This window comes from Herpailurus yagouaroundi, unplaced genomic scaffold (genome assembly GCF_014898765.1).
Source record: "Herpailurus yagouaroundi ecotype Mexico unplaced genomic scaffold, PumYag 180, whole genome shotgun sequence".
Lineage (NCBI taxonomy): Eukaryota > Metazoa > Chordata > Mammalia > Carnivora > Felidae > Herpailurus > Herpailurus yagouaroundi.
The window spans coordinates 21828538-21855964 of record NW_024412411.1 but is presented as its reverse complement, the minus strand read 5'-3'; the positions used below and the strand labels follow the sequence as shown (position 1 = coordinate 21855964).

Here is a 27427-nt window from a genome sequence, read left to right as displayed (position 1 = left end):
GTTTTCCCATTAGTGGTAAACTCCTGGAGAGGGACTATCTCCAGCAAGCTTAATAATAGACACTGGTTGGGGCGCCTGGGTGGCGCAGTCGGTTAAGCGTCCGACTTCAGCCAGGTCACGATCTCGCGGTCCGGGAGTTTGAGCCCCGCGTCAGGCTCTGGGCTGATGGCTCGGAGCCTGGAGCCTGTTTCCGATTCTGTGTCTCCCTCTCTCTCTGCCCCTCCCCCGTTCATGCTCTGTCTCTCTCTGTCCCAAAAATAAATAAAAAACGTTGAAAAAAAATTTTTTTTAAAATAATAGACACTGGCATGTAATATGAGCTTAATTTTTATTTTATGCCGAGTAATGGAGATAAGCAATGCTTAAAGGGTTAAGAAGCAGTGGTAAAACTTAACAGTCTGAGTGCCCGAGACTATGTCATAAGTATTAATTCCACAGAGGACAGATATCGCAAAACTCCTATTTAAGGAATTGTGTCTACCATTTATCATTGATGAAGGATATGAGGCAGAAAAGTGTTCACCTTTAGCCCAGAAGGCTGACCTATATAGTGTGCATAGTTTTGATAAAGATCGAATAGATGCTGACGGCTGCATTCTTAAAGGGTCTCATGACTGCCTCTACATCTCACGGATAGTTAGTATCGAGCTGAATGATATGCACCAGAGAAATCTTTCGAGAAGACATTTAGGATCTAATACTCCCTGCATGTCCCCCCTTGAGCACTAAGTACATACAGAAGCGCCAGCTTCACAAAGCCGAAGTGCAACTCTTTCTGCCCATGGGGTCCTGGCCCCGTTTTATAAGAAAAGCACCTTTTTTGCACCAAAAACGTCTCAAGAATTCTTCCCTGACCATTCGCGACCCCACGTCAATCATGGGCCTTTTCAAGTTTTGTACTGACCAAGATACATTTAAGTTTTTTAATTATTTCCTAAGGTGTTTAGGAAAATAAGATTTCCCTGGTGTCAGTCTCTAAGGAAACAATATGTGGGAGTGTGTTGGGAATGTGAATTTTCAAGAGAGGTACCTATTTTTGGCAAGCTCAAGTGATTCTTTTGCACAATCATGTTTGAGAACCACTGTACTCTATGCATAAGTTTGTAAAAGTTTTTAATACTTTATTTTAAATTTTGTGCCCATCACTGTGCTTGGTTTTAACCATACTTTTCATTTTATGTTTTTAAGGTGCTCATACTTCTGCATTTTGGCCCTGGCAACTGCTATCTCATCTGGGTTAGCTTACACACCTGAGAATCAGAATTGAGGCTGGGCTCGGCTGGTGGGTTCTACTTCAAGATATAGGTCTCCAGGTCGTTCAGATGACTCTGTACCATGTGTCTTTCGTTCATTCTTCTTGGACTAGCAGGCTGCTTAGGATGTGTTCTTATGGTGATGGCCGAGGTACAAGAGAGAGGTTTTGCCTGCATTACATGTCTAACAATCACATGGCCCATGGCCAAGCCTAAAAGTCAAGGATAGGAGAGGGGACACTCAGCCTTTTCAGTTGCAGAAACTGCAGAGTTACATGGAAAGGGGGTATGGATAAAGGGAGGATCAAGGCCAACAATCTGTCACATATGGAAAATCATCCAGTTACATTCCCCTATCTCACACCATAAATAAAAATTCCAATTGGATTAAAGATGTAAGTATAAAAAAAAAGTGAAGTCTTCTGCAGACTCAGATATATGTATGAGGCTAAGTCCTGCTTAAAGAGAAGTGTTCTATGAAAAAATATTTGTCACATTTTGAGGGTTCATGGAGCTCAAATCTTCCAAAGGGAAGAGATGAACCATCCTTAAGGGGTGAGGAGACAGAGATCTGCTAGGCTCTCAATTAAAACTCCACAGAACACAAGGAATAACAGGCTATACGCAGGGGTGGCCTGAGTCTTATTTAAAATGTAACCCAGAGTGCCTCGGTGGCTCAGTCAGTTAAGCGACTGACTTTTGATTTCAGTACCTGACTCTTGATTTCAGCTCAGGTCTCACGGTTCATAGGATTGAGCCCCATCCATGTCAGGCTCCACCCTGACAGCTCGGAATCTGCTTGGAATTCTCTCTCTCTCCCTCTCTCTCTGCCCCTCCCTCGCTCATGGGTACTCTAAGTAAATAAATAAACTTAAAAAAGTAAAATGCAGCCCTACCCTATTCCAGCTCAGTCTCTGATTACACTGAGGAACTCGGTCTCTCACTTTATCTACCTAACAAAAGAAAGATGGAAACCCTCACCGTGGAAGATACCTGAACACGCAATATCCAGCATATGATAGCAGTAAATGTAAAAAGGCAGGCAAGAGGGACTGATAATAAAAACCTAAAACAATAGGAACATATCCATGGATGATCAAAACATTGGAGATGGTAGGGCAAGAACTTTAAAATAACTGAACAGTAACGTTAGATGAAAATGGAGAAAATGGATGAAAGGTTTCAACAGAAACTGGAAATGATTTTCTAGTCTATTGGTTTGATTGTCATCACTGTGCCAAAACCACACTTTGACTTTCACAAGTTTATAAATTTTGATATCAAATACCCTTGACCTTGTTTTCTTGAAAATCACCTTTGTTTATCTTGGCCCTTGGCTATCCCATACATTTTCCAATCAGCTGGTTCTATGGAAAGGCCCACTGGCATTCGACTGGCATTGAATTGAATTTATAGATTTGACAAGAAAGGCTTCTGATGCTTCTATGATATTGCATTTTCCTAGAGAGAAGTATTTATTTTTCATGTTTTTAGGTTTTCAACAGTTTTATAATGTTCCCCATGATGGTTATATACAATTTTTGGTAAATGAAAATATTGCTATGTGCTTTTGATAGCATTGTAATTGATATCTTTTTCAAATTTACATTTTTAACTATTTCTTATTGGTATGAAGAAATGTAACGCATTATTAAACATTGATTTTATATTTTGGAAACTTCTTGAATACAGTCTAGTAATTTCACTAGAAACTCTCTTGGGTTTTCTAAGAATCAATCATGCTTTCTGCCAAAAATGTTTGTCTTCCTTTTCAGTCATTATTCTTTCTTGTTTGCTTTTCCTGGCTAGAACCTCCAATAGTTGATAATATTGGACACACTTGCCATGTTTCGAATTTTAAAGTAAGCATGGCATTAACATAAAACTTTCTGAATACATGTATAGCATTTACAAAACTACGTTTACATGCTTCTCAGAGCATGCACTAGATGTTTGCTGCCCAGTCAGGTGATTCTATTTTGTTCACAACAGCCTCTTACTGCTTCTTTTTTTTTTTTTTAATTTTTTTTTTAATGTTTATTTATTTTTGAGAGAGACAGTGACAGAATGCGAGTGGGTTAGGGGCAGAGAGAGAGGGAGACGCAGAAGCAGAAGCAGAAGCAGAAGCAGGCTCCAGGCTCTGAGCTGTCAGCACAGAGTCCGACACAGGGCTCAAACTCACGAGCTGTGAGATCATGACCTGAGCCGAAGTTGGATGCTCAACCGACTGAGCCACCCAGGTGCCCCAGCCTCTTACTGCTTCTCAAACATACCAAATCCCCTCCTGTTCCTGGACCTTGGAATCTGCCAAGGATGTTTCTCCAGATAACTTCATAGCTCACTTTCTCATTTCTTTCAGGTCTTTGCTCAAGTGTCTCTTTATCAGAGTCTTTTTCTGATCTCCCTATATAAAATGTGTAATAAGGAACCTAATTCCACTTTTTATGTTTGACTGCTGACAGCTGTTAAGCCTCACTCCCCTCTCTTCCCATTCTGCTCCATATTTGAGCAAGCCTGGCTGCTCCTTCTTTGACACTTGTGGGAAATTTAAACTGCATATGGAACCATCACCTTGGCCCTAACTGTTCATTACCACAGAAACCCCAAACCAGGCTCCTTTCTCTGTTCTCTCAGCCATTTTTGGACCTGCTTGGGAGCTGTCCTGCTTTCCCCAGAAAGCCTCATTATGCAAGCGGCAAATCCTTTCATACCCTGTTGGGGTGTATGTGACTTTATCAGTCTTGACACCCAAACCTAATTTGGGGTGATGAGTCCATCCTGTCTCATGTGGGATGGACTCAACAAAATAGCATCCTCCTTGGGGGTGCCTGTGTGGCTCTGTCGGTTAAGCGTCCAACTCTTGGTTTTGGCTCAGGTCATGATCTCACGGTTCGTGAGATTGAGTCCCACATCGGGCTCTGCAATGACAGCATGGCTCGGGATTCTTTCTCCTTTTCCCTCTGCCCCTCCCCTGCCCACGTTGTCTCTTTCTGTCTCTCAAAAATAAATTGACTTTTCAAAAAATAGCGTACTCTTTTATAATCCATCCTGTGTTGGGGCGCCTGGGTGGCGCAGTCGGTTAAGCGTCCGACTTCAGCCAGGTCACGATCTCGCGGTCCGTGAGTTCGAGCCCCGTGTCGGGCTCTGGGCTGATGGCTCAGAGCCTGGAGCCTGTTTCCGATTCTGTGTCTCCCTCTCTCTTTGCCCCTCCCCCGTTCATGCTCTGTCTCTCTCTGTCCCAAAAATAAATTAACGTTGAAAAAAAAAAAATAATCCATCCTGTGTTTTATTTTTCTTCATAGGACTTAATACTACCTGTCATATAACACATTTGTTTACTGTTAGTCCCCCCCCCCCATATAAACGATTGAATGATAGAAGCCCGCATCTGGTGAAGTGTCTGACATAATCTTCTATACTCTCATTCATTCAACAAATATTTATTGAGTGCCTGCTTTGGCCAGGCACTATTAAAGGCATTAGTGCTACACTGGTAAACAAAGCTCTTTTTTTCCTGTCTGGAGGCAAGATATTAAAAAGAAACATCATACTGTGACTATAAACTTTTTATTCATTTTTTGCTTCAAACTAGTGCTTCTTGTAAAAATAACATTTACAAATTTCTACTCACAGGACAGGTTATAGGTAACATTCAAAGAAGACAATCAAAAAATATTTTTTGAAGATTTAGTATGTGTTTGCTATTAAAGAGCTCCTAAATCTGCACATGCTTAGCATTAGCAAGATTACGATTAGACAGTTGATTTCTGGCTAATGATTATTAAAGAAGAATACTGAGGATAATGCCAACAATTTCAATCAGTAAAAGAGTATAATTTTTTATTTCACAAAGGACAGTGTCATGTGTACCAACGGCCTCACTTATAAATTAAAGTATACCCACTTCAGTGTTGTATTTGGATGTTTCTTTTCCCTTTCCTTCTGGCAAATAGCCAACAAGATACAAATTGCTTCCAACTGGCAACCCAAACAAAGGAGGCATCATGGCTAACCACCTAGTTGCCAATGTTTGTGAAAGTCAAATTGCGAACTCCTGAGTATGGTTCAACCCCACCAAAAGGGGGAAACTTGCTTCCTCTGCCCATCTTATTCCACGAAAATAAAAAAGTATACTCTGATTTCTGAAATGGATTTTTAAAATTTAATACTACAGATTCAATAACTATCAGCATTTGCAACACTGATTTTTCTAATACCCAGAAACATCCACTTAGGACTTGTGAGAGTATTTTGAAAAACTTAATAATGTTATACAAATGTAAGTTATTACCAGTAGATAGTAGGTATAATCACGTGATTCCTGATCATGTTATATTTAAGATATAAACATAAGACTGATTTTGCTGTGAATAAAGAATAAAAAAATGAACCTTTTTCATTATGTATGTTTGTTCCCAATAATCTCTAAGATATATCAGATAATACAGAGTACAGAGGTCAACGTACCTTTCAGTTAATGGCCAAAACAATGGGATTTAAGTCGTGAGATCATTTCTATTGGATTTTATATTAGTATCAATCAATGAGTTGATTACTTAACCTTAATTATTTCTTTTTCATTTGATTTAATCTCGCCCAATTGAATGGGTCTCTTTGGGTTGATCAATGCGATACAGAAACTCTGCAGGCAAGAAGTATCCAAGATATTCCACTGTGTCTGGGGTAGTGTCATAATGGTAGTGTCCACCTTCTCCATGATGACTGAAACAATGGGTGTGCTCCAATCGCAAATCAAACCCCTAGGACAACAGACAAGCTATCTGTCAGTATTTAAATTATCCTGGATAGGAATTGTTTAAGGGGGAGGGAGACCTTTTTATTTGTTATAATAGTTTTTATTTTATTTTTTAGGTAAGCAATATATATACTTAATTCAAAATTCAAAGAGTGAAAAAGGATATATTCCGTAAAGTGTGTCTTTCCATCTTCTGCCTTTACTACTTCCTTCCTTCCTTTCCTTGCAGGCACCCGGTGTAAGGAGTTTCTTATATACCCTTCCAGAAATATTAACTTTTGTAATTTTTACTCAAATTTTCACTCTGTACATACTGTGATGAGTATTGCTTTTCTTCATTTAAAAATATAGCTTGAGATCTTAGTATATTAGATCATAAAAGAGCTTCTGCTTTCTTTTACACCTACATGGCATTCTATTGTACACACATACTGATTCCACCAATTCTCAACTAACATTTAGATTATGTCCAATGCTGCTATTATAGTAATGCTATTATGAATAACCTTTTAACTAATAATTTTAAATACTTACACATATATTTAAGGATACATTTCTAGACACGTAACCGCTGGATCAAAAGGCAGTATTGTGGTAGCTACTTTCTCTGAATTGGTCTCTCTCATATCTTTTTCTAGTGTCTAGTGTTAGAATATAAGGAATGGTGTGATGAGCAACAAATAAGGTGATAGGAGACCCGAATCATGGTCTTGATTCTACTATTTAATAACATGACTTTGGGTATCATGTAAAATACCTGTGCCTTGGTTTGCTCGAAGGTAAAATCTGCCCTGCCTAACTAACTCATAGGGGCGTTAGCCACCTGCTCCCTCATCTTTCAAGATAATTCTGGAGACTATCCTAGTTCTTAAATGACAACTCAGAAAGTGCCTAATTTTAAAAGAATATCCTAAAACCTAAGCATAATCACTGTATTATACTGCAATATAAAAGACAGACATAAACTTACTGGGTCTCTGGAGACAAAAACTGGCAGACAAACCAAAGGAGCTTTCATCTCATAAAAGTGCAACCATTTATTCACCTCCTCATCAGAGTTCAAAGGGCAGGAAGAAAATTCTGTGGGCTACAATAAAAGATCATTCTAAATATATAGAATATTATTGAGAATTAAAATGTAAATTGTATCTAACTTCATTACATTAGAAACGTAAGCCTTCTTATACATTTGACTATTTTTAGAATCAAAACAAATAATATACCATAGTTTTCAAAAGGATCACCAATCAAGTGTATAAGCTAAAATGCATGAATGAATAAATGAAAGAATGAGCCTACTACTATCTTTTTACTTTTCATAGCTTCTCAGTTTTCCTGGAAATATATCCTCGTCCTAATTTTAAATCTCATTACTGCTACCAGTACATCGAGGGGTGTGTGGGTGGGGAACAAGGCATTAGAAGTTGGTAGAAGCATCAAAACGAATAAAATAAACTTATTCAAGGAAGCAAAAACAAAACAAACAAAAACTTGTACTACAAAGCACTGCTAAAAGAAATTTGGGAAGACCCCAAGGGGGCACCTGGGTGGCTCAACGGTTAAGCATCCGACTATGGCTGATGATCTCAAGGTTTGTGAGTTTGAGCCCTGCGTTGGGCTCGGTGCTGACAGCTCAGAGCCTGGAGCCTGCTTCGGATTCTGTGTCTCCCTCTCTCTCTGTCCCTCCCCTGCTGGCACTCTGTCTCTCTCTGTCTCTCTCTCTCTCTCTCTCTCTCTCTCTCTCTCTCTCTCTCTCTCAAAAATAAAGCATTTAAAAAATAAAAGAAATTTAAAAAGACTCCAATAAATGGAGAAATATCCTGTGTTCATGAATCGAACAATATTGTTAAGATGTTAATACTACCAAAAGCAATCTAAAGATTTAATGCCACCCCTATTAAAATCCCAATAAAGTTTTTTGCTGAAATAGAAGAATCCATCGTAAAAGTCATGTGGAATCTCAAGGGACCCTGAAGAGCCAAACCAATCTTCGGGGAAAAGAGAAAAGTTGGAGGCCTAGCACTTCCTGCTATCAAACTTACTACAAGTAATCAAAACGGTGTAACACTGGCATAAAGGCAGACATACAAATCAGTGGAATAGCACAGAGATCCCAGAAATAAACCCTTGCATATATGGTCAAATAATTTTCAATAAGGGTGTCAAAACCATTCAATGGAAAATGGACCATCTTTTCAAAAAATGGTGCTGGGAAAACTGGATATTCATGTGCAAAAGAGTGAAGTCGGCCCCCTAATTTATACATGTACAAAAAAAGAACTCAAAATGGATCAAAGACCTAGCTGTAAGAGGTAAAATATAAAACTTAGAAGAAAATTTAAGGGAAAAGTTTCAGAACGTGGGATTTTCACCATAATTTCTTGCATATGACATAAAAACTACAGGCAACAAAAGGAATAATAAACAAGTGGGACTATATCAAATTACAAACGTCTGCACTGTAAAGGAAACAAGCCGCAAAATGAAAAGGCAATCTATGGAATGGGAAAAAATATTTATCCAATAAGGGGTTAATATCCGCAATATACAAGGAACTCTTACAACTCAATAGCAAAAAACAACCAACTTAAAAAATGGGCAAAGGAACTAAATTAGACATTTCTCCAAACAAGACATACAAATGGCCAGCAGGTATAAGAAAAAGTGCTCAATATCATCAGGGAAGGGAAATGCAAGTCAAAACCATGAGATATCACCTCATTCCTGTGAGGATGGTTGCTATCAAAAAAGCAAGGGATAACAAGTGTTGACAAGGATGTGGAGAAAAAGGGACACTTGTATGCTGTTAGTAGGTATGTAAACCGGTGCAATCATTATGGAAAACAGTATTATAAATAAATGTGTGATTTGATTATATATGAGTGTGTATAAATATGTAAAATTATGACATATGTATACACACACATATACAAGGAATGTTATCCAGGCTTAGGAAGGAAGGAAATCCTGCAACATGGATGTAACAACATGGATGAACTTGGAGGACATTATGCTAAAATGAAATAGGCCACACACAAATATTGCATGGTATCACTTACTGGAATCTAAAGAGTCCAATTTGGAGAAACAGACACATAAAGTGGTGGCTGCCAGGAGCTGAGGAATGGGGAAAATGAGGTGAAGGTCAAAGGGTACAAACATTTTTCAGTTACAAGATGGGTAAGTTTTAGAGATATAATGCACATTATGGTTAACTACAGGCATACCTTGGAGATGTTGTGGGTTTAGTTCCAGACCACTGCAATAAAATAGGGGCAAGTCAAATGAATTTTTTAGTTTCCCATTGCATGTAAAAGTGATGTTTGCATTATACTGTGGTCTATCAAGGGTGCATTATATCTTAAAAAATGTACATACCTAAATTTAAAAATACTTTATTGCCAAAAAATGCTGACAATCATTTGAGCTTTCGGCAAGTCATAAACTTGTTTTTTCAAGGCATAAACTCTTGCCTCAGTGTTGATGGCTCAGGGTTGAGTGATCAGGGTGCTACAGTGGTGAACAGTGCTGTTCTGTAGCATTTTACCCACAGAACTTTCAAAATTGGAGTCAATCCTTTAGCAACTTAGTTCATGTAATGTTCTAAGTCCTTTGTTGTCATTTCAACAATCTTCACAGCATCTTCACCAGCAGATTCCATCTCAAGAAGCCACTTTTTTTGTTCATCCCTAAGAAGCAACTCCTCATCTGTTCAAGTTGGATCATGAGATTGCAGTAATTTAGCCCCACCTTCAGGCTCCACTTCTAGTTCTCTTGCTGTTTCTACCACTTCTGCAGTTACTTCCTCCACTTACGTCTTGAACCCCTCGAAGTCATCTATGGGAATTGTAATCAACTTCTTCCAAACTCCTATTTATGCTGACATTTTGACCTCTTCTCATGAATCACAAATGTTCTTAGTAGTATCTAGAATGGTGAATCCTTTCTAGGTTTTCAACTGACTTTGCCCTGAGCTGCCACATGTCTATGGAAGCTATAATCTTATGAAATGTATTGTTTTTAATTTTTTAATGTTTATTTATTTCTAAGAGAGAGACAGAGTGCCTGCAGGCGAGAGGCAGAGAGAGAGGAAGACACAGAACCCAAAGCAGACTCCAGGCTCCGAGCTGTCAGCACAGAACGTGACATGGGGCTTGAACACATGAACCATGAGATCATGACCTGAGCCAAAGTCAGATGGTTAACCGAATGAGCCACCCAGGTGCCCCTGAAATGTATTTCTCATATAATAAAACTTGAAAGCTGAAATTACTCCCTGATCCATGGGTTGCAGAATGGATGCGATGTTAGCAGGCATGAAAGCATGAATCTCATTGTACATCTCCATCAGACCTCTTGGGTGACCAGGTGCATTGTCAATGAGCAGTAATATTTTGCAAGGAATATGTTTTTCTGAGCAGTTGGCGTCAAAAGCATGCTAAAAATATTCAGTAACCCATTTTGTAAACAGATGTGCTATCGTCTGGGCTCTGCTGTTCCATTGATAGAGCACAGGCAGAGTAGATTTAGCATAATTCGTAAGGAACCTAGGATTTTCAGGATGGTAAATGAGCACTGGCTTCAACTTAAAGCCACCAGCTGCATTAGCCCTTAACAGAAGAGTCAGCCTGTCCTTTGCAGCTTTGAAGCAAAGAATTGACTTCTCTATAGGTATGAAAAGTCCTAGATGGTACCTTCTTCAATAGAAGGCTGTTTTGTCTACCTTGAAAATCTGTTGTTTTGTGTAGCCACATTCATTAATTACCTTAGCTAGATCTCTGGAGGATAACTTGCTGCAGCTTCTACATCAGCATTTGCTGCTTCACCTTGCATTGCTATGTTACGGAGATGGCTTCTTTTCTTAAACCTCATGAACCAACCTCTGCTAGTTTCGAACTTTTCTTCTGCAGCTCCCTCACCCGTTTCGGCCTTCATAGAATTGAAGAAGGGCTTTGCTCTGGATTAGGCTTTGGCTTAAGGGAATGTTAGGGCTTGTCTGATCTTCCATCCAGACCACTAAAACTTTCTCCATGTCAGCAACAAGGCTATTTTTGCTTTCTTACCATTTGTGGATTCACTGGAGTAACACTTCTAATTTTCCATCAAGGACTCTTCCTTTACGTTCACACCTTGGCTGTTTGGATGGGAGGTCCAGCTTTTGGTCTTCCTTGGCTTTTGACATGCCTGCCTCACAAGCTTAATCATGTCTAGCTTTTAATTTAAAGTGAGAGACGTGTGATTCTTCCTTTCACTTGAACACTGAGAGGCCACTGTAGGGTTAGTAACTGGCCTAAATTTAATATTGTTGTGTCTCAGGGAATAGGGAGGCCTGAGGAGAGGGAGAGACACCGGGCTGGTTGGTGGAAAAGTCAAAACAGACCAACATTTATTAAGGTGACCATCTTACATGGGTGCCGCTTGTAGCACCCCAAAGCAAGTACAATCATTACTTCAAAGATCACTGATGACAGACTGCCATAACAAATATAATAAGAACAATGAAAAAGTTTGCAATGTTGCGAGAATTACCGAAATGCGGCACAGGGAGGGGAAGTGAGCAAATGCTGTTGGAAATTTGGTGCCAAAAGACTTGCTTGATGCAGTGCTGCCACAAACTAATGTATGAAAAATGCAGTATTTGCGAATGCAATAATGTGAAACACAGTAAAATGAGATATGCCCATAGTTAATAATAAAGTATTGTGTACTTGAGTTTTAAAAATGCCTGTAATTATTTGGTATTTGCAATTAGATTTATCTACAATTCTGTTTTTAACAATTTGGAAAATTAAGTAGTTTCGTAAATGTTGTGTCTTTCTTTGCAAAATCAGCTGACTTGCCATTTAAAATTATCAGGATAAAAAACATTAGAACCAAACATTTTTGATGAGTTTAGTGACAGAATGAAAAGGAAATTAAGTTGTAATTACTTTTACACTTGATTCATTCATTCACCTACAAAACATTATTTTAAAACCTCAGGGTGCCCGTGTGGCTCAGTTGGTTAAGCGTCTGACTTCAGCTCGGGTCATAATCTCATGGTTTGTGGGTTCGAGCCGCACATTGGGCCCTGTGCTGACAGCTCAGAGCCTGGGGCCTGCTTCAGATTCTGTGTCTCCCTCTCTCTCTGCCCCTCCCCCACTCATGCGCGTGTGCACGCGCGCGCGCTCTCTCTCTCTCTCTCTCTCTCTCTCAAGAATAAACATTAAAAAAAATAAAAATTAAAAAAAAATGCCCTGGGTCTTGCTTCATATGGTATTCCATCCTTATTGTCTTATAAACTTACATAATTAGCCCATAAGATTATAATTTTCATAATGACTCCTTTCCCCAAAACCGCAACCATCTAGACAGCAAAGTCAACACATGCAGTTTGGGATTCTGGCAATAAAAATGATAATCCAAAAAAAATTCATAATCTATTTCTAAGGCTTATACTCATATCTATCTACATCTTAAAAACAGAAAGTTCCAATATATTAAATAAAGAAAGGACTCTGGTTAGACAGTATCTTACAGTATGATTTGCAGTATTGTTTGTCATTTAAGTTTTAAAGTAATACATGGGGCACCTGGGTGGCTCAGTCAGGTAAGCGTCCAACTGTTGATTTCCACTCAGGTCATAATTTCACGGTTTGCGAGATCGAGCCCTGTGTCGGGCTCTGCACTGAGCGTGCAGCTGGCTTGGGATTCTCAATTCTCTCTCTCTCTCTCTCTGCCCCTCCCCTGCTTTCTCTTTCTCTCAAAATAAAATAAACTTAAAGGATTAAATAAATAAGTAAATAAGTAAAATTAATACAATCATAGTAAAAGCATTCAGGGTGTTTTAAGGGTAGAATTCTCAATGTATATTAAAAAATCTCAAGATCTGAAGTATGTGCACATACATACCCATATACACATGTACACAAAGACTCTTACCATTATGTGAGTCTTCGCTTTTCCCTTCTGAATTACGAAAGTACCTCCCATCCCTACAGGCTTATCTCCATAATGTTTTTCAAGAGTCTGTCTCATACAAGTCACAAAGTTAAGTTTTCCAGTTCTTCTTTTGGCTTTCACCTCAATGACCTAGAGAGGACATAAATATGCATTCCATTGCTCTAAGTTGCAAAATTTTATGTGAATAACTATCATAATCTAATGCCATGAAGCAGTCACTTGTTTGCTTGGAGCACACACATAGGAGTTGAGCGAGATGTCTCAATCCTGTCTTGATCAACAATACATAGTGTGCGTGTGTGTGTGTGTGTGTGTGTGTGTGTGTGTGTGTGTGTGTGTAGGTATGTGTGTGTATGATGAGTTATCATTTACTCTAATAAGTCTTATTCATGTTTTCTTGGACAGAGAGAGTTATAGCGAAGTCTTCTACTGAGCTCTAGAGATTCTTATCATTTACATGTCAAGGCAGCAAAAGGTTGAGAATTCCTGGCTCAAAGGGGTTAACCTCTGGTAAGTCAGAAGGGAGGAGAAAGTGATTACATCTTTTCCTTTCCCTTAAAATTCTGGACTTGTGTTACCTCCACTTAATTAGGTCTTTTTACTTCACTACCTGGCTTCTCAAAGTAGCCGAAGTAGCTCCCTCTATTTAAAAATCTGAGAGTTCTCACAACTGCTAACATTGAAATGATCTTTTCGTGTTCTAACAGGGAGTAAACACGAGGTGAGGCATTAATTTTTTTTACCGCTTTCTTGATGTAATATTTTGCTGCCACAATTTCTGTCTAGCTCAACCAACGTCTGATCAATCAGCAATGAACAAATTACCTACATAGTAACTGCAGGTAGGTAGTATCTGTCTATTTCAGCTGCGTGGTTCATCTATTTGACTCACTCCGCACATGAATAGCATTACCTTTTATTCCTCAGAAAACAAGGTATTGCTTACTAAGTATTCTTCACCTCAGTTTTAAATAAGACTTTCACCTTACTTGTAGTACTCTCTGAATCTGTAATAAAATTTGGCTCAGCTGGTTTTGACTTTTAAGAAAACCGTACTTGTGGCAGTTAAAGTTCAAATTTTTAGCTATCTGAGAACTTCTGGAGAACACTGTGTCTTTGTGAACAAAAAATCACCTTTCCAGGTTGGCCCTCACTGGCAAAAAGATTAGCCAGTAACGCACACCCAAAATCGTGATATTTCTCACTGTATTTCTCGAGCAGGCACCCTCCATCTGCAGGGTTAACATGGGCAAAGTAACTTCCATTTACTGGAGATTTGTGTTCACTTTCTGTTTGAATAATTGGCATAAACTGAAAAGAAATGTAAATAAGAAAAGTAAATTAGTCAATCCTGGCATCAATATCCGAAGAGAATATCTTGAGGATCCTTGACTTGAGATATTTTATTTCAGGACCTATTAAGAAAACATGAAGTATGAAATATTTAATTTTAGATTCAAAATGTTGAAGATTTACAAACCTCAAAAAGTTGAAAAAACATTTTATAAAATGTCTAGTATTTCTTACAGTGTTTCAAAAACCTTCTAAACTGGGCTTTAAATTTTAGACTTTTTTCCTATCTTGAACACTAGGTAAATTATATTACTCTTTCTACAAAAGAACCTTGTATGACTATCGAGTAATGGTCACATCTGAAGAGATGAGGGAATGGGCAGACTCAAGAGGTCTTTTACTTTTCTGGTCCAGAGATGGGAAGAGACCGTGGTGTTTTTATGTTGTAAATATACTAACACACACAGGAATCAATAGTATCTTTTGTAAATAATCATTATGCCACTGGGGTAGGTCCTTGCTATTTAGTCTGAAAGAGGGAATTGACGAGATCATTAAATATTCCATTCATCTTCTCATCAAAAGCTGCTTTCATATCAAAAGGAAAGATTTACAGTGAAGGCAGAAATTCTCTGATGGATAAAGGATTAAAATCTTGCACAATCCAGAGACCTCAGCAGACCACATTAGGATGTTAGACTCATCTAACACAGAGTGCATACCCTAGAAAATCTGAAATTAGGGGCTGGTGCTCCATTATAGTGGAGCATAGGCTATAGTCCAAATCGGTACCAAACAATATCAAATCTATAAAGAAAGAGGATACCAATTCATTCAGAAAGCAGACTTTCGGGTAGGGCAATAAAAGAAAAATAGGTAGACTAAATGTCAAATCAATAAAATAAAATAAGAAAATAATAAAACAATTTAAAAAAATAATAATAAAATAAAGTAAAATAATTATATGTATGCTGACCTCACAGTTGAACCCAACAGTCTGAAATGGGCCTGCTCCTGCTCCAAGAATAAAAGCTCCAGGAAGCTTAATGTCTTTTGCAATCTTATTTACATCATAAACCTATACAAGAAGAAAAAATATTATTTAAATCACAACTTATACAAATCTGTACTTTTTTTTCACTGAGTCCATTAATACTTCCATGCCACATTGGTCAGTGGGTCTTCTAATAACAAAAAGAGGAATCAACTCAACTTCTAATAATCTTCATGTGAATGTGAAGAGTAAAAGTACACTTACTTTTTCTTTATTTGCAAGAGGCAATAAGTAAGGCACACCTCCTACTTCTGCAATTCTAGTTTTCCCACAGATGCCTAAAAAAAAAAGTAACTTTAAAAATAGGCAAACCTCGGGGCGCCTGGGTGGCTCAGTCGGTTAAGCGTCCGACTTCGGCTCAGGTCATGATCTCGCGGTCCGTGAGTTCGAGCCCCGCGTCGGGCTCTGTGCTGACAGCTCGGAGCCTGTTTCAGATTCTGTGTCTCCCTCTCTCTCTGACCCTCCCCCATTCATGCTCTGTCTCTCTCTGTCTCAAAAATAAATAAACGTTAAAAAAAAAAATAGGCAAACCTCTAACTTAAGTATAAAATGCCAAAAGGCACTAACTTATTTATTATTTAAAGGGTACCTAACTCTTCCATTCTTATAGTTTTACAAATAGTAGGGATTGAAAGACAGAAATAGCTATGATCCCTATCCTATTCTAACTACTTACATATCTAATACTGTCATTATCAGGCATAAAGGCAACGGAAAGTTGATAATAGAGAAAGGGCTAGAATTGAAGCCGAAGTTCAGATAGGATGAGAATTCTACAATTAGTCTGTAATGACCTATTCCTTTAAATATCTGTGCTTTGGGGGCACCTGGGTGGCTCAGTCAGTTAAGCATCTGACTTTGGCTCAGGTCATGATCTCACTGCTGGTGGGATCGAGCCCTGTGTTGGGCTCTGTGCTGACAGCTTGTGGCTCAGAGTCTGGAGCCTGCTTCGGATTCTGTCTCCCTCTCTCTGCCCTTCCCCCTCTTGTGCTCTGTCTCTGTCTCTCTCTCAAATATAAATAAACATTAAAAAAACTGAAAAAAAAATCTGTGCTTTTGGTAGAGGAGTTGGTTAAAATTGTACTTTAGTATAACGTATTTTGCTCCAGTAGAATATTAGTTCTTTAAGAAACCCATATTGGGTGGGGCACCTGGGTGGCTCAGTCCCCTGCTCATGCTCTGTCTCTCTCTCTGGGTCAAAAATAAATAAACATTAAAAAAAAATTTTAAACAAATCCATATTGGGAGATCCTCTTGTCAAAGTTGTTTATTCCCAAGGTTGTTTATGGAAATGCAAGTAATTAGAGATAACTTCAGACGTTGGGAACTTTCTACTCACACTTTTTTTTTTTTTTTTAACTGACACTTTTATTTTTTTTTTTTTAATTTTTTTTTTAACATTTATTTATTTTTGAGACAGAGAGAGACAGAGCATGAATGGGGAGGGGCAGAGAGAGAGGAAGACACAGAATCTGAAACAGGCCCCGGGCTCTGAGCTGTCAGCACAGAGCCCGACGCGGGGCTCGAACTCACAGATTGTGAGATCATGACCCGAGCTGAAGTCGGACGCTCAACTGACTGAGCCACCCAGGCGCCCCATACTGACACTTTCAATTAACATCACAGGTGCAGCTAGACACAACTTGGGAAAGGCACCTTCTTTTTTTTTAATGTAAAGTAGAAAAGGATTACTTTTTGTTTGAAAAAAAGCAGTCTTGTCAGTTTTATACTAACAATATCCCAAAATAAAGTATACACATACGTCGCTATTTCTTTAGCTATGCAGAAGGAAGATGTCCAGGATTTTTATACATCCCATTTATAATTAGGGATTTTAGAAATTTCTTCCATGGGATCAGCAGAAATTACTCATGGATAAGAGTCTTTCTCATAAGTGATAGTAATACTGAAATTTAAAGAAACCATTAGAGGACTATTTTAGTAGTCCTGGGAAAAGACAAGGAATGTGCTAAAAATGGGGACTGTAGAGATGGAGAAGAGTAGATTAAGAAAGAGGACAAGGGAGAATAGACAACTATGGTGAAGGATTGAGCTAAATTTTAGACATGCTGACCTCAAGTTGTCCTTAGCATATATAGGTGGAGATGTCCTGTGGACAGCTGGAATTACTCATCTATAGCCAAGAAAAAGACAGACCTACCTAGGTGAGATGTGCAGATTTCAAGTTCTTGTATCCACACAGTAATTTAAAGTCACAGGAGTGAATGGAAAAATGCAGAGAGATTGTACAGAATAAGAAGAGGTTGAGGAAAGAATTCCAGAAAATGTCAGGATTTAAGAGCCTGCCAGAAAGAGAAAGGAGCTAGGAAAAATGAGGAAGAAAGAACATCATGGAAGTCGGAAAGGTACCAAGGAAGAGAAGGCAAAAGAATCAAGGAAAAAGGAGCGAGAACTAAGGGGAGACAGAATGTCAGGCAGCCATGGCCAAATACTATGAAATATGTGAGAAACCAAATAATACTAGTAAACATATCAAAGTCATTGGTGACTTCAGTCAGACCAGGTAGAAAGTACCTAACACTTGTAAAAGATAAGATACATATAAACGTACATATCTAGCTTCCTTAGTGTTGCAATTTAAAGGCTTACAAGTTATCATCTAGAAACCTCTTTGGATGACAGAATTAAGATGAATCATTTTTCCTTTTCCTTGTACTCTTCTGTGTTTTCTGATTTTTTAATTTTACTTCCATTGACTACTTATTTAGTGGGGAGAATATATTACCTCTGGTACACAAAGCTTCCAGAATTTACAAGTATACTTAATGCTTGTTTGTTTGTTTGTTTGTTTGTTTATTTTGAGACACAGAGAGAGACTGCATGAGTGGGAGAGGGCAGAGAGAGAGAGAGGGGGGGACCCAGAATATGAAATATGAAGCAGGCTCCAGGCTGAGCTGTCAGCACAGAGCCCGACGTGGGGCTCGAACTCACGAGCTGTGAGATCATGTAGAATTTACAAGAATACTTAAAATCAGAGACTGTTTAAGCTGGAAAGACCCAGAAAGAAAATGAAAGCCAAATCTCTCCATTTTAATATATCTGAAGCCCAAATATATTATTTGGCTTCCTTAGGGTAATGAAATCTGTGCGTGGCAGAGAAAGAAGCAGAGTCTAGAACTTCTGTGTAAAATTACTTTTTAACAAAAAATTATAATTATGTCAGTAACATAATCAAAGAGGAAGCGTGAGTGTTTATCTCCAAATTCCTCATCACAATAGGATATAATGGGAGAAGGTCAGACTTTCAGAACAGATAGACTTGGATTTGAATCCTGATTATGATTACTGTTGATCTTGCCTAGCCTCTCTGAGCTTCAGTCTTCTCATCCCTAGACTGGGGCGAGCACTTACTTTGCAGGGTTATTGTCAAAATTAAGTCACCAAATATAGGTGTTTATCTATCATACAAATTATATTTACTCAACCAATATTTTTTCCCTTCCTTCTTACTTTAAACATCGGCTGGATGATCACTTGGCAAATAAGAATTTAACAGACGACTCAAATACAAGGCTTTCAAGATTCCTTCTGGTCTTGAATAAATAAATATAAACAGCGAAATTTACATTTCCTTAACAGTCGCTCCAACAGTTAAAAAACAAAACTCTCATGTGATATCAAGGATTCTAGCCTACTAAATATCGATGATAGAACCTGTGAAAATAACATAAGTGCATAAAACAGCATTTTCCCACAAAGGAATAAAACGAAATTTGCTCAATTTAAGAAAACTGCACAGAAATTCAGTACAATTTAGTCTAAAATTTGGGACAATATCCTTTATTTGTAGGTAATTTAAGACAATCCTTCATAATAATTTTAGTTCCAGAAGATGGGGACTGAAAAAAGTGAATTGCAAAAACTGTTTACCTTTTACAGGAAAGGTAAATGGCTCCTTAGTCAAATCAGGGCAATCGACCACAGACACGTGGACATCAGCAAAGTTATCTTTGAGGCCCTTCTGCAGAACTGACAGAAAAGGAAAAGGGTTAACATCAGGTAAAAATTTGCCACCATATATCAAATCTTCCCTCAACATTTTGGGTATCATGCTCTCAGTCTAAATTTGTATAATTAAAAGGCGGGGGAGGGAGAGGGCAAGGGGAGGGGCCTGGTTCAGTTGGTAGAGCAAGGGACTCTTCATCTTGGGGTCATGAGTTCAAGCCCCATGTTGGGCACAGGGCTTACTTTAATTAAAAAAAAGAGAGAGAGAGAGAGAGAGAGGAGTGCTTGGGTGGCTCAGTTGGCTAAGCGTTCGACTTGGGCTCAAGTCATGATTTCACGGTTCTTGGGTTTGAGCCCCACATTGGGCTCTGTGCTGACAGCTTGGAGCCTGGAACCTGCTTCGGATTCTGTGTCTCCCCCTCTCTTTGCCCTTCCCCCACTTGCATTTTTTCTCTCTCTCTCAAAAATAAATAAGCATTAAAAAAAGAGGGAAATGGTCTTACTAATGAATATAACTAGCCATTAGACACACAATCACAAGGTCTTATTAATATAATTAGACACCAACACACAATTAATCACAAGACAGAATTAAACACAAATAATCCCCATCAAAATCACTATAGATCTGTAGAGATTTAAACACTGCACTAAGGTGAGGACTACTTTTGTTTTGCAGACAGAATTCCAAAGACCTATTGAAATGTCTATATTTAAATTGTTAGACAGTAAGCAATTACATGTAACAACTTCATGGACACTTGAAGAGAAAACGTTGAGCAAAAGGAGTAAGACACAAAAGACTTTATCAGACTTCACTTACACATACTTCAAAATCGGGCAACTCATCTAAGGTGACAGAAGTCAGAACGGTGGTTACCTCTTTGGGTAGAGATAGTGACTGGCTAAATACCTGAAGGAGTCTTCTGGAATGCCGAAGTATTTTATATCTCAGTCTGGGTGGTAGTGACATGAGTGTAAGCATGCTAAAATTCATCAAGGTGTACACTTAAGATTAGTGCACTTTACTGCAGACATGTTGTAACTCAATACAAAAAGGGAAAAAAGAAACCTATTTCAAACTTATAATGCTAGGAGCAATGTACTTCTAAGGATGGAAAGTTTCCATAAAAACTTCTCTGATAGTAGTGTCAGTCATTAGTTTAAGTTTTGTAGAATCAACCTCTCCAAAACATGAAGTCATCCTAAATCTAGCCACATAGACATTCCATACCAGATCTTTTATCCATATGAAAACAGAAACCAGGGGCGCCTGGGTGGCGCAGTCGGTTAAGCGTCCGACTTCAGCCAGGTCACGATCTCGAGGTCCGTGAGTTCGAGCCCCGCGTCGGGCTCTGGGCTGATGGCTCAGAGCCTGGAGCCTGTTTCCGATTCTGTGTCTCCCTCTGTCTCTGCCCCTCCCCCGTTCATGCTCTGTCTCTCTCTGTCCCAAAAATAAATAAAAACGTTGAAAAAAAAATTAAAAAAAAAAAAAGAAAACAGAAACCAAATTGCCTGGAAAATTCCCCTAGCTAAACTAATGACAGCAGACTTATCAATATGGAAATTATAATATTTCAGCATGTGGAAATACTGTTAAATCTATTTTTTACCGATTTCAAGGAGACCAAATTCTTGCTGTAGGACTTTATGTAAAATTGAAAATCAATTGCAAGCCAAAAAACTTAGATTCCAATCTATTTTGTACTGAAAATATCCTGTACATATAGAAAGAACATATAGAAACACAGACACACAAGCGAAGATAGATGTAGAAAGGCCCTCAAAGAAAAGATTCCTAGCTGTCTTCTATAACAGGGAAGACAGAAAGACTGACAGAAAGAAAATACAGGCAAAGAATACTAGTCATACAGATGATTTGTTAGCCGCCATCCCACTGAGGAAAAACTAGGAAGGTCAGAAGAAGAGAGTCATAACCAAGCAAAACCTGAGTACGCTTTTTGACTTCAACCTTAATCAGGAAGACAGATGAACTGTCAGGATGGGTGCACTTTGAAAAGTAAGGGTAGGTTTTATACTCGCCGTCAGAATACAAGCTAGAGGCCATCAATCAAATGTTAGCTTTCTGACAGGCTATACAATTTTGGCTTAGTACTATTCCTGGCTTCATTTCATATTCTTATTTTTACTTTCTTTTTCTTATCTGTCACCCCACCTAATTCATCTTGCGAAGCTGCCTTAAATTCCTATTTGAACAAGGGGAAATGCAGAAAAATATATACAGAAATCTAAGCGAGTTCATTGGCAGTCTATCATATCAGGAGAAGGGGAAAAAGTAGTAATGTTAGGAACATGGTTAATATACCACAGATTTTATACTTAAAGAATATTGTAACTGGTAAAAAGCTAAAATGGTGTGACTTTTCGGGCATCACGCATACTTAAGTATTGGATTACTATATTCATTTTCACTCTGTAAAGTTGGTATCTTAACAAGAATCTTCAAGTGGTGAGGTTACTTTTTTTTTTTTTGGAGGGGCATAATTTCGGACTTTCTCAATAAAAATAGTACAGAAGAGACACCGAAAAGGAAAATGAGCTCTGCACTGAAAATACTATCACATAAATTATGTCTTACAATATTTTTATTTTTAATTGTTTTCCTTAGAATAATTTAAAAACCCTTCAGTTACTATTGTATTTACCTCCAACAAGCTCCTCAAGACTTGGCACGTGAAAAGAATACTCAGCGCAAGCCATTTCTTCTTGAGATGCAAGGATGTACACGTAAAGCTATGGGAGGTTAATGATCACAAGAGTTCCCCGTAAACGAAGCATGAACAGCTGTTGTTCTGGAAGGAAACACTAAGAGTTCAGTTATATAAAAAGGGCAGAAGGGCATTTGGGTTTCTATCCTCATAGAAAGGCAATCACAGCTTCTGGTATTTAATATTCCAAGCGAGAAATGCACAAGTAACCTTTTTTTAATACTGATTCTTTAAACAGTCAACACTTAAAATAGACAAGAGGAAATGCCAAACCAAGAAGGCACATGATTCTTTAGTCATATATGTGAATTAAACACGTAGTTTTCTAATGGTTGATCTAAGGAATATAGGTCCTGAGGCAAAAAGTAGTTTTTAAGGTTTATAGATAACTGTTTAAACGGTTAGAGATAACAGTATAAGATGCTCAAGGAATTAATTCTCTCATAGATAATTTGTGTCTTCTATATTTGACATATAGGCTAAAAATTAAGCAAGTTTCTTAGACTACCACTTTTGCAAAAGAAATTTTAAATTACTAAGAAAAGTGCAAAATTCTGCAAACGAGTAGCTACTGAAACTCAAAGTATTACTTTTACTTACAAATAAACATACTTTCTTGGTAAGCAGCTTTAACGTTCAATTATTCTAACCTGATTATAGTTTGATGTTTTAAAAATATATGCTAAGTATATTTTACAATAGGGAAACATATATACACAGAGATTAGTATCTTACCTTAAGAGTTCAGGTGAGGTGATGAAGCATGCAAGCAGAGGGAGGTAAATAAAATGAAGGGGAAAAAAAAAAACCCTAAAACCCAAGCAAAAATAATGTAAGGTGGGCAGGGGATCCCGCTCTAGGCCAACTGCAATAAACAATGCTGGTAACATTCTTAAGGGTGTTTCTAAGAGCACTATTCAGATTCTCATTAAAATTGTTAATGGAACATCTCATTAATTATTAACCTGAACAGTCTTGATACAGGCTTGCTTAGTAAGTGGAAGGTGGTCTTTCAACATCACTTGAAAAATTCTCCCTCCCCCCCATTTTTTTTTTTTTTTTTTTTTTAATTTTCCAAAGTTTCGCAGGTTTCTTAGAAACTGGGCTTCTGGTTTTGGTGGGGATTTCAAACAACATATCCTCAACAAACATGCTAGCGCATACATGTAGGACTTAACGTTCACATAAGTACCTCATCAAATACCAACTTTTATTACCCTTTAATTATATGCATAATCTAGTCTCCCAAATAAAATATAAACTGTTGATAATGGGCCCTGAGTCCTATATAATCATATTTCAATGATCTCAAGCATGTTTTTCAGTTGAACAATTTATAATTGTTCAAGAATGAGACATTTTAACTTTTTCTCTGGAAATTAATTTCAGATGGACAGAAAACACACAGATATTCCTGTATACCTTCACCTAGATTTTCCAAATTTTAACATCTTAACGTTTTTTCAGAAAGCAGCAAGTAATAATCAAGAACATGTCAAAATCTGCTCAATACTATATTTATAATGAGGAAAATAAAAGCACTCTAGATATTTTTATTTATAGTAGGACTAATAAAGACAAGCTTAAATTCAAATATAATCCTAATTTTATACTTTGTGCTACCTTGAAAAGGTCAGGGTTTTTTTTTGTTGTCGTTCTTTTTTGTTTGTTTGTTCGTTTGTTTTTCTTTCCTCACCAAAACAGAAACAAAGTCCAAACCCAGGAGGCTACAGCTGAATAACTGATTTGGAAATGTAGAACTTCAGGTTAGCGAACAGCCCAGAAGGCAGCGGTAGTGTGTGTGTGTAAGTGTTTATGTGGGAGGTAGGGCTGGAGGTTGGAGCTGGGAGTGATGAGAGAAAGGGGTTAGAAAAAGGTTTTTTTTTTCATGTTTATTTTTGAGAAAGAGACAGAGTGTGAGCAGGGGAGGGGCAGAGAGAGAGGGGGACAGAATCCGAAGCAGGCTCCAGGCTCTGAGCTGTCAGCACAGAGCCTGACGTGGGGCCTGAGCTCACCAACTGAGAGATCATGACCTGAGCAGAAGTCAGAAGCGTAACTGACTGAGCCACCCAGGAACCCCAGAAAAGTTTTAATACAGGGGCACCCGGGGGGCTCATTTCGCTAAGCGTTCGACTTTGGCTCAGGTAATGATCTCATGGTTTGTGAGTTCGAGCTCTGCTTTCCACACAGTGCCCACTTCAGATCCTCTGTTTCTCTCTCAAAAATAAATAAACATTAAAAAAAAAAAAAGGTTCTAATACAAACTCAAGAGTGGCTCTAGGAGGACAGCTTTGGGAGCACAGGATATTTACCCTCCAGATTCCATTGCTGGGAGTCAGTGGCCCAGCAGTAGGGCCTAGAGATGGAAAAAATATAAATAGAAGGCAGTTGGATAAGTGGAACTGCAGAAACAATGCCTAACAGGGTAGAACAACTGTAGCAACCAAGCTGATAACTTTTTATTGAGTGCATGCTATATTAATAGGTACGTACGATATGCCACTTTACATTCTCTCAAAACCTCTCACTCCAAAGAGATAATACATTTCTCATTCCACAAAAGCGGAATAGGCCAGAGAGAATGTATTGAGATCACCCAGCTATTAAAAGAAAGATTTAAAAAAATAATTGAAAATCAAATGTAGCCCACTGTAAAGGCAGAACTCTGAGGTTAACCTGAGATAGAATGACACAGCTCAGCTCACAGACGGAAGAATTTGCATACAGTCATCTTGAGAGCACTCAGAGGTGTCATCTGTTTGGTTTGTTTCTTCCTGCTAGGCAGTGAGTGATCTTTTTGAAGATAGGACTAGGGCTCTCTTATCTGTCTTCCGAGTGCCTTCCTAGTAGGCACCATTTCAGCCTTAATTATTTATTGAACGTTTACAACGTGTCAGACACATAAGTCTCTGGGATAGGGCTGGCTTGTGGGTGTGCAACTAGCATAATTGCACAGGGCCATGTATTCAGAACAGCACTTGGTTTAGTGCTCTGCTGTCCACCACCCTGCAATTCTTAACTTTATATTTGAACTTTTAGGACCACTAGGACAATGGAGCACGTGCAGGATCAGAAGCCGGAGGTGCATCGGGCATGTCCACCACCACCATTCCTTGCTACTTCACTCCCATAATGCATTTGTGAAGCCCCAAGAACACAGAAATCTAGTGGACCCACCACCTGTGGGAGTTCAGGGAGACTTAAGGTCCCGGATTGCATAGTGTTGGTGTTGCATACATCAAGAAGTAAAAAAAAAATATGTTAGTTTTGTGCAGTTTCCACTGTTCTGGTAAGAACAAAATACATGTTTGTATGAGCTACAAAATACATATTGTGAAATTTAAGCAATTCTGCATACGAGTTGACTGTTCTTTCATCTGTATTTAAAACTGGCACTGCACGATAGAAAAAGTAAAACATGCTAATAATTTAAATTTAAAAAATTTTTAATGTTTATTTTTGAGAGAGAGACCGAGCGCAAATGGGGGTGGGGGTGGGGTGGGGGTGGGGGGTGGGCAGAGAAAGAGAGACAGAGACATAGAATCTGAAGCAGGCTCCAGGCTGCAAACCGTCAGCAACAGAGCCCAATGCATCGGGCTTGAACTCACGAACTGGGAGATAACCTGAGCCGAAGTCCGATGCTTAACGGACTGAGTCACCCAGGCGCCCCCAAATTTTTATTTTGACATTAAATAGCAAATTTCTATTAACAAATGAATACTAACATGCTGTTATAATTAATAGAAAGTTGATGCTATTAGTTGAAACACGGTGACAAGCCAAAGGAGATACTAGAAGAAAGGAGAGAGCTTACTTTTTAGTACCTTTAGTGGCGCTTCGCCCTGCTGTTCGAACAAGGGAGCCTGTATTTTTATTTTGTACGGAGTCTCACAAATTACATGGCCAGGGCGGCTCCCAAATATGACAGCGAGTAACACGACCATACCTGTCGTGGCGTTTCCAAGTAGTTCATAGACTTGTGGAAATGCCCGCCTACCTAAGGGATTCGACTTTTATGCCTGGAATTTTTCAGTATGTAGAGAGAAACTATGTAAAGAGATCAGTTTACCTTCAAGGTCTGTTCAATCCTGAGACCACACTGACTCTACGGGACTAGGCAACTTTACGGGTCTATCATATGATACAAGAGATCTGAAAGTGGACACACCAAACCAGCTCATTCCTTTTTGTAACTCCTTTAGGAGAAAGAAAAAAACCACCCAAACTAGACTAGTTGAAACTTTTAACACTCAGTAGCCGTTCGGGGAACGAAGTCAAACACCCAGAAGAAAAAATCCACCGCTGGTGTCTCTTGCGACACGTTGCCCAGCTCCAGGAGGCTGACCCTCAGTTTGGAGGGAAAGAGTGAGCTAACAAAACAAGTCCAAAAGTGGAGAGGGGAACCGGGTGTGCAATGGAGTAACACCGGCTTCCAGTACAAAGGTACACATTTTGAGTCAAGGTCAAGGCAGGGGTCTGTCACAGTTTCACACAGAAGAGATTTCTGAAGACAGAAGTAGATCTAACAAAACACAGCCGGCACCACACTCACCTCCACGCACACACCCCCGACCAGGCTTTAGGAAATCAGACGGCGGCTCAGCAAATGCGAGACACCGGAAACAGATCAGGCTGAGTGGCTGCCTCCTGGCAGTTCACACCCACTCCGAAAAGTTGACCCCATTTGCCGAAAAGTTCTTGGCTATTCCATTCACCTATTCAGTTAGCCGAGCCGACTCCTGAACCGCGAGAAATGCGTCTGTCAACCCCGCCTCCTCCGCTTTAGGGAGCTCAGGCACCGCCCACCCCAATCGCCCCGCCCCTCGCGGCGATCAAAATGGCGCTCCCGCATCTTGCTGCTTCCCACCTTTCACGTTCCTCGTGGCGTCAAGTGTTCTCGCGAGATTTCGGGCCCACTATTAGCTGGGTGGTGCGATGGGCCATCCTTTTCTTTCGAGAGGACGTGGAGGTAGGTGGTCCTAGGCGCGTTGGGGTGCTGCGGTCAGGAGGTTGCCGGATGCGGACCTCCGAGGCCTGGGTTGCTCAGCCCGTGCCGAGCCGGCGCTCCTGGTGCAAGCCGTTTGCCAGTTTTGGTGGGTAGGAAGAGGACGTGATCGTCCGGGCCTGGTGAGCGAGGGAGGAGCTAGGTTTCCCCGGGATCCTCGCGTTGCCCGGCAGGTTGCCGCCACAGCGCAGAAGGCAGGCCCTGAGGGTGGTGGGCTCGCGGCTGTGGGCCTAGTGGCTGGATGGCGGCCCACACCTACGCGTTTGTAGGCGTGCTCCGTTGTATGTTAGTGAAGTTGTTAAAATTAAGTATTACGGGCGAGCACACGTTTTGTTAATCTTCGTAAGTGCGAGGTAACCATTTCTGACGCCATTTTCCTTGCATGAGGTTGGGTGCTTCCTGGAGACATTCTGCTCGAAGGTCAGGCAT

The 27427-nt window shown here is 39.3% G+C and overlaps 1 protein-coding gene across 4 annotated transcripts; it reads right to left on the bottom strand.

Annotated features, from left to right (window-relative positions):
- Nucleotides 1-4801: 4801 nt before the first annotated feature.
- Nucleotides 4802-26881, bottom strand: CUNH11orf54 (chromosome unknown C11orf54 homolog). Of its 4 annotated transcripts, none has more exons than XM_040489627.1 (9): nucleotides 26861-26881; nucleotides 21931-22077; nucleotides 19190-19288; nucleotides 15503-15576; nucleotides 15221-15322; nucleotides 14086-14262; nucleotides 12931-13080; nucleotides 6980-7096; nucleotides 4802-6013 (listed from the first exon to the last, which is right to left on the bottom strand). In XM_040489627.1, the coding sequence occupies exons 2-9, from the start codon at nucleotides 21983-21985 to the stop codon at nucleotides 5840-5842; spliced, it is 948 nt and encodes a 315-aa protein (XP_040345561.1). In that variant the 5' UTR covers nucleotides 21986-22077; nucleotides 26861-26881; the 3' UTR covers nucleotides 4802-5839. The 4 variants fall into 4 exon arrangements, with proteins under 4 accessions (XP_040345561.1, XP_040345560.1, XP_040345559.1 ...); XM_040489626.1 differs by lacking the exon at nucleotides 26861-26881 and adding an exon at nucleotides 26709-26806; XM_040489625.1 differs by lacking the exon at nucleotides 26861-26881 and adding an exon at nucleotides 26546-26702.
- Between the last annotated feature and the right edge of the window lie 546 nt (nucleotides 26882-27427).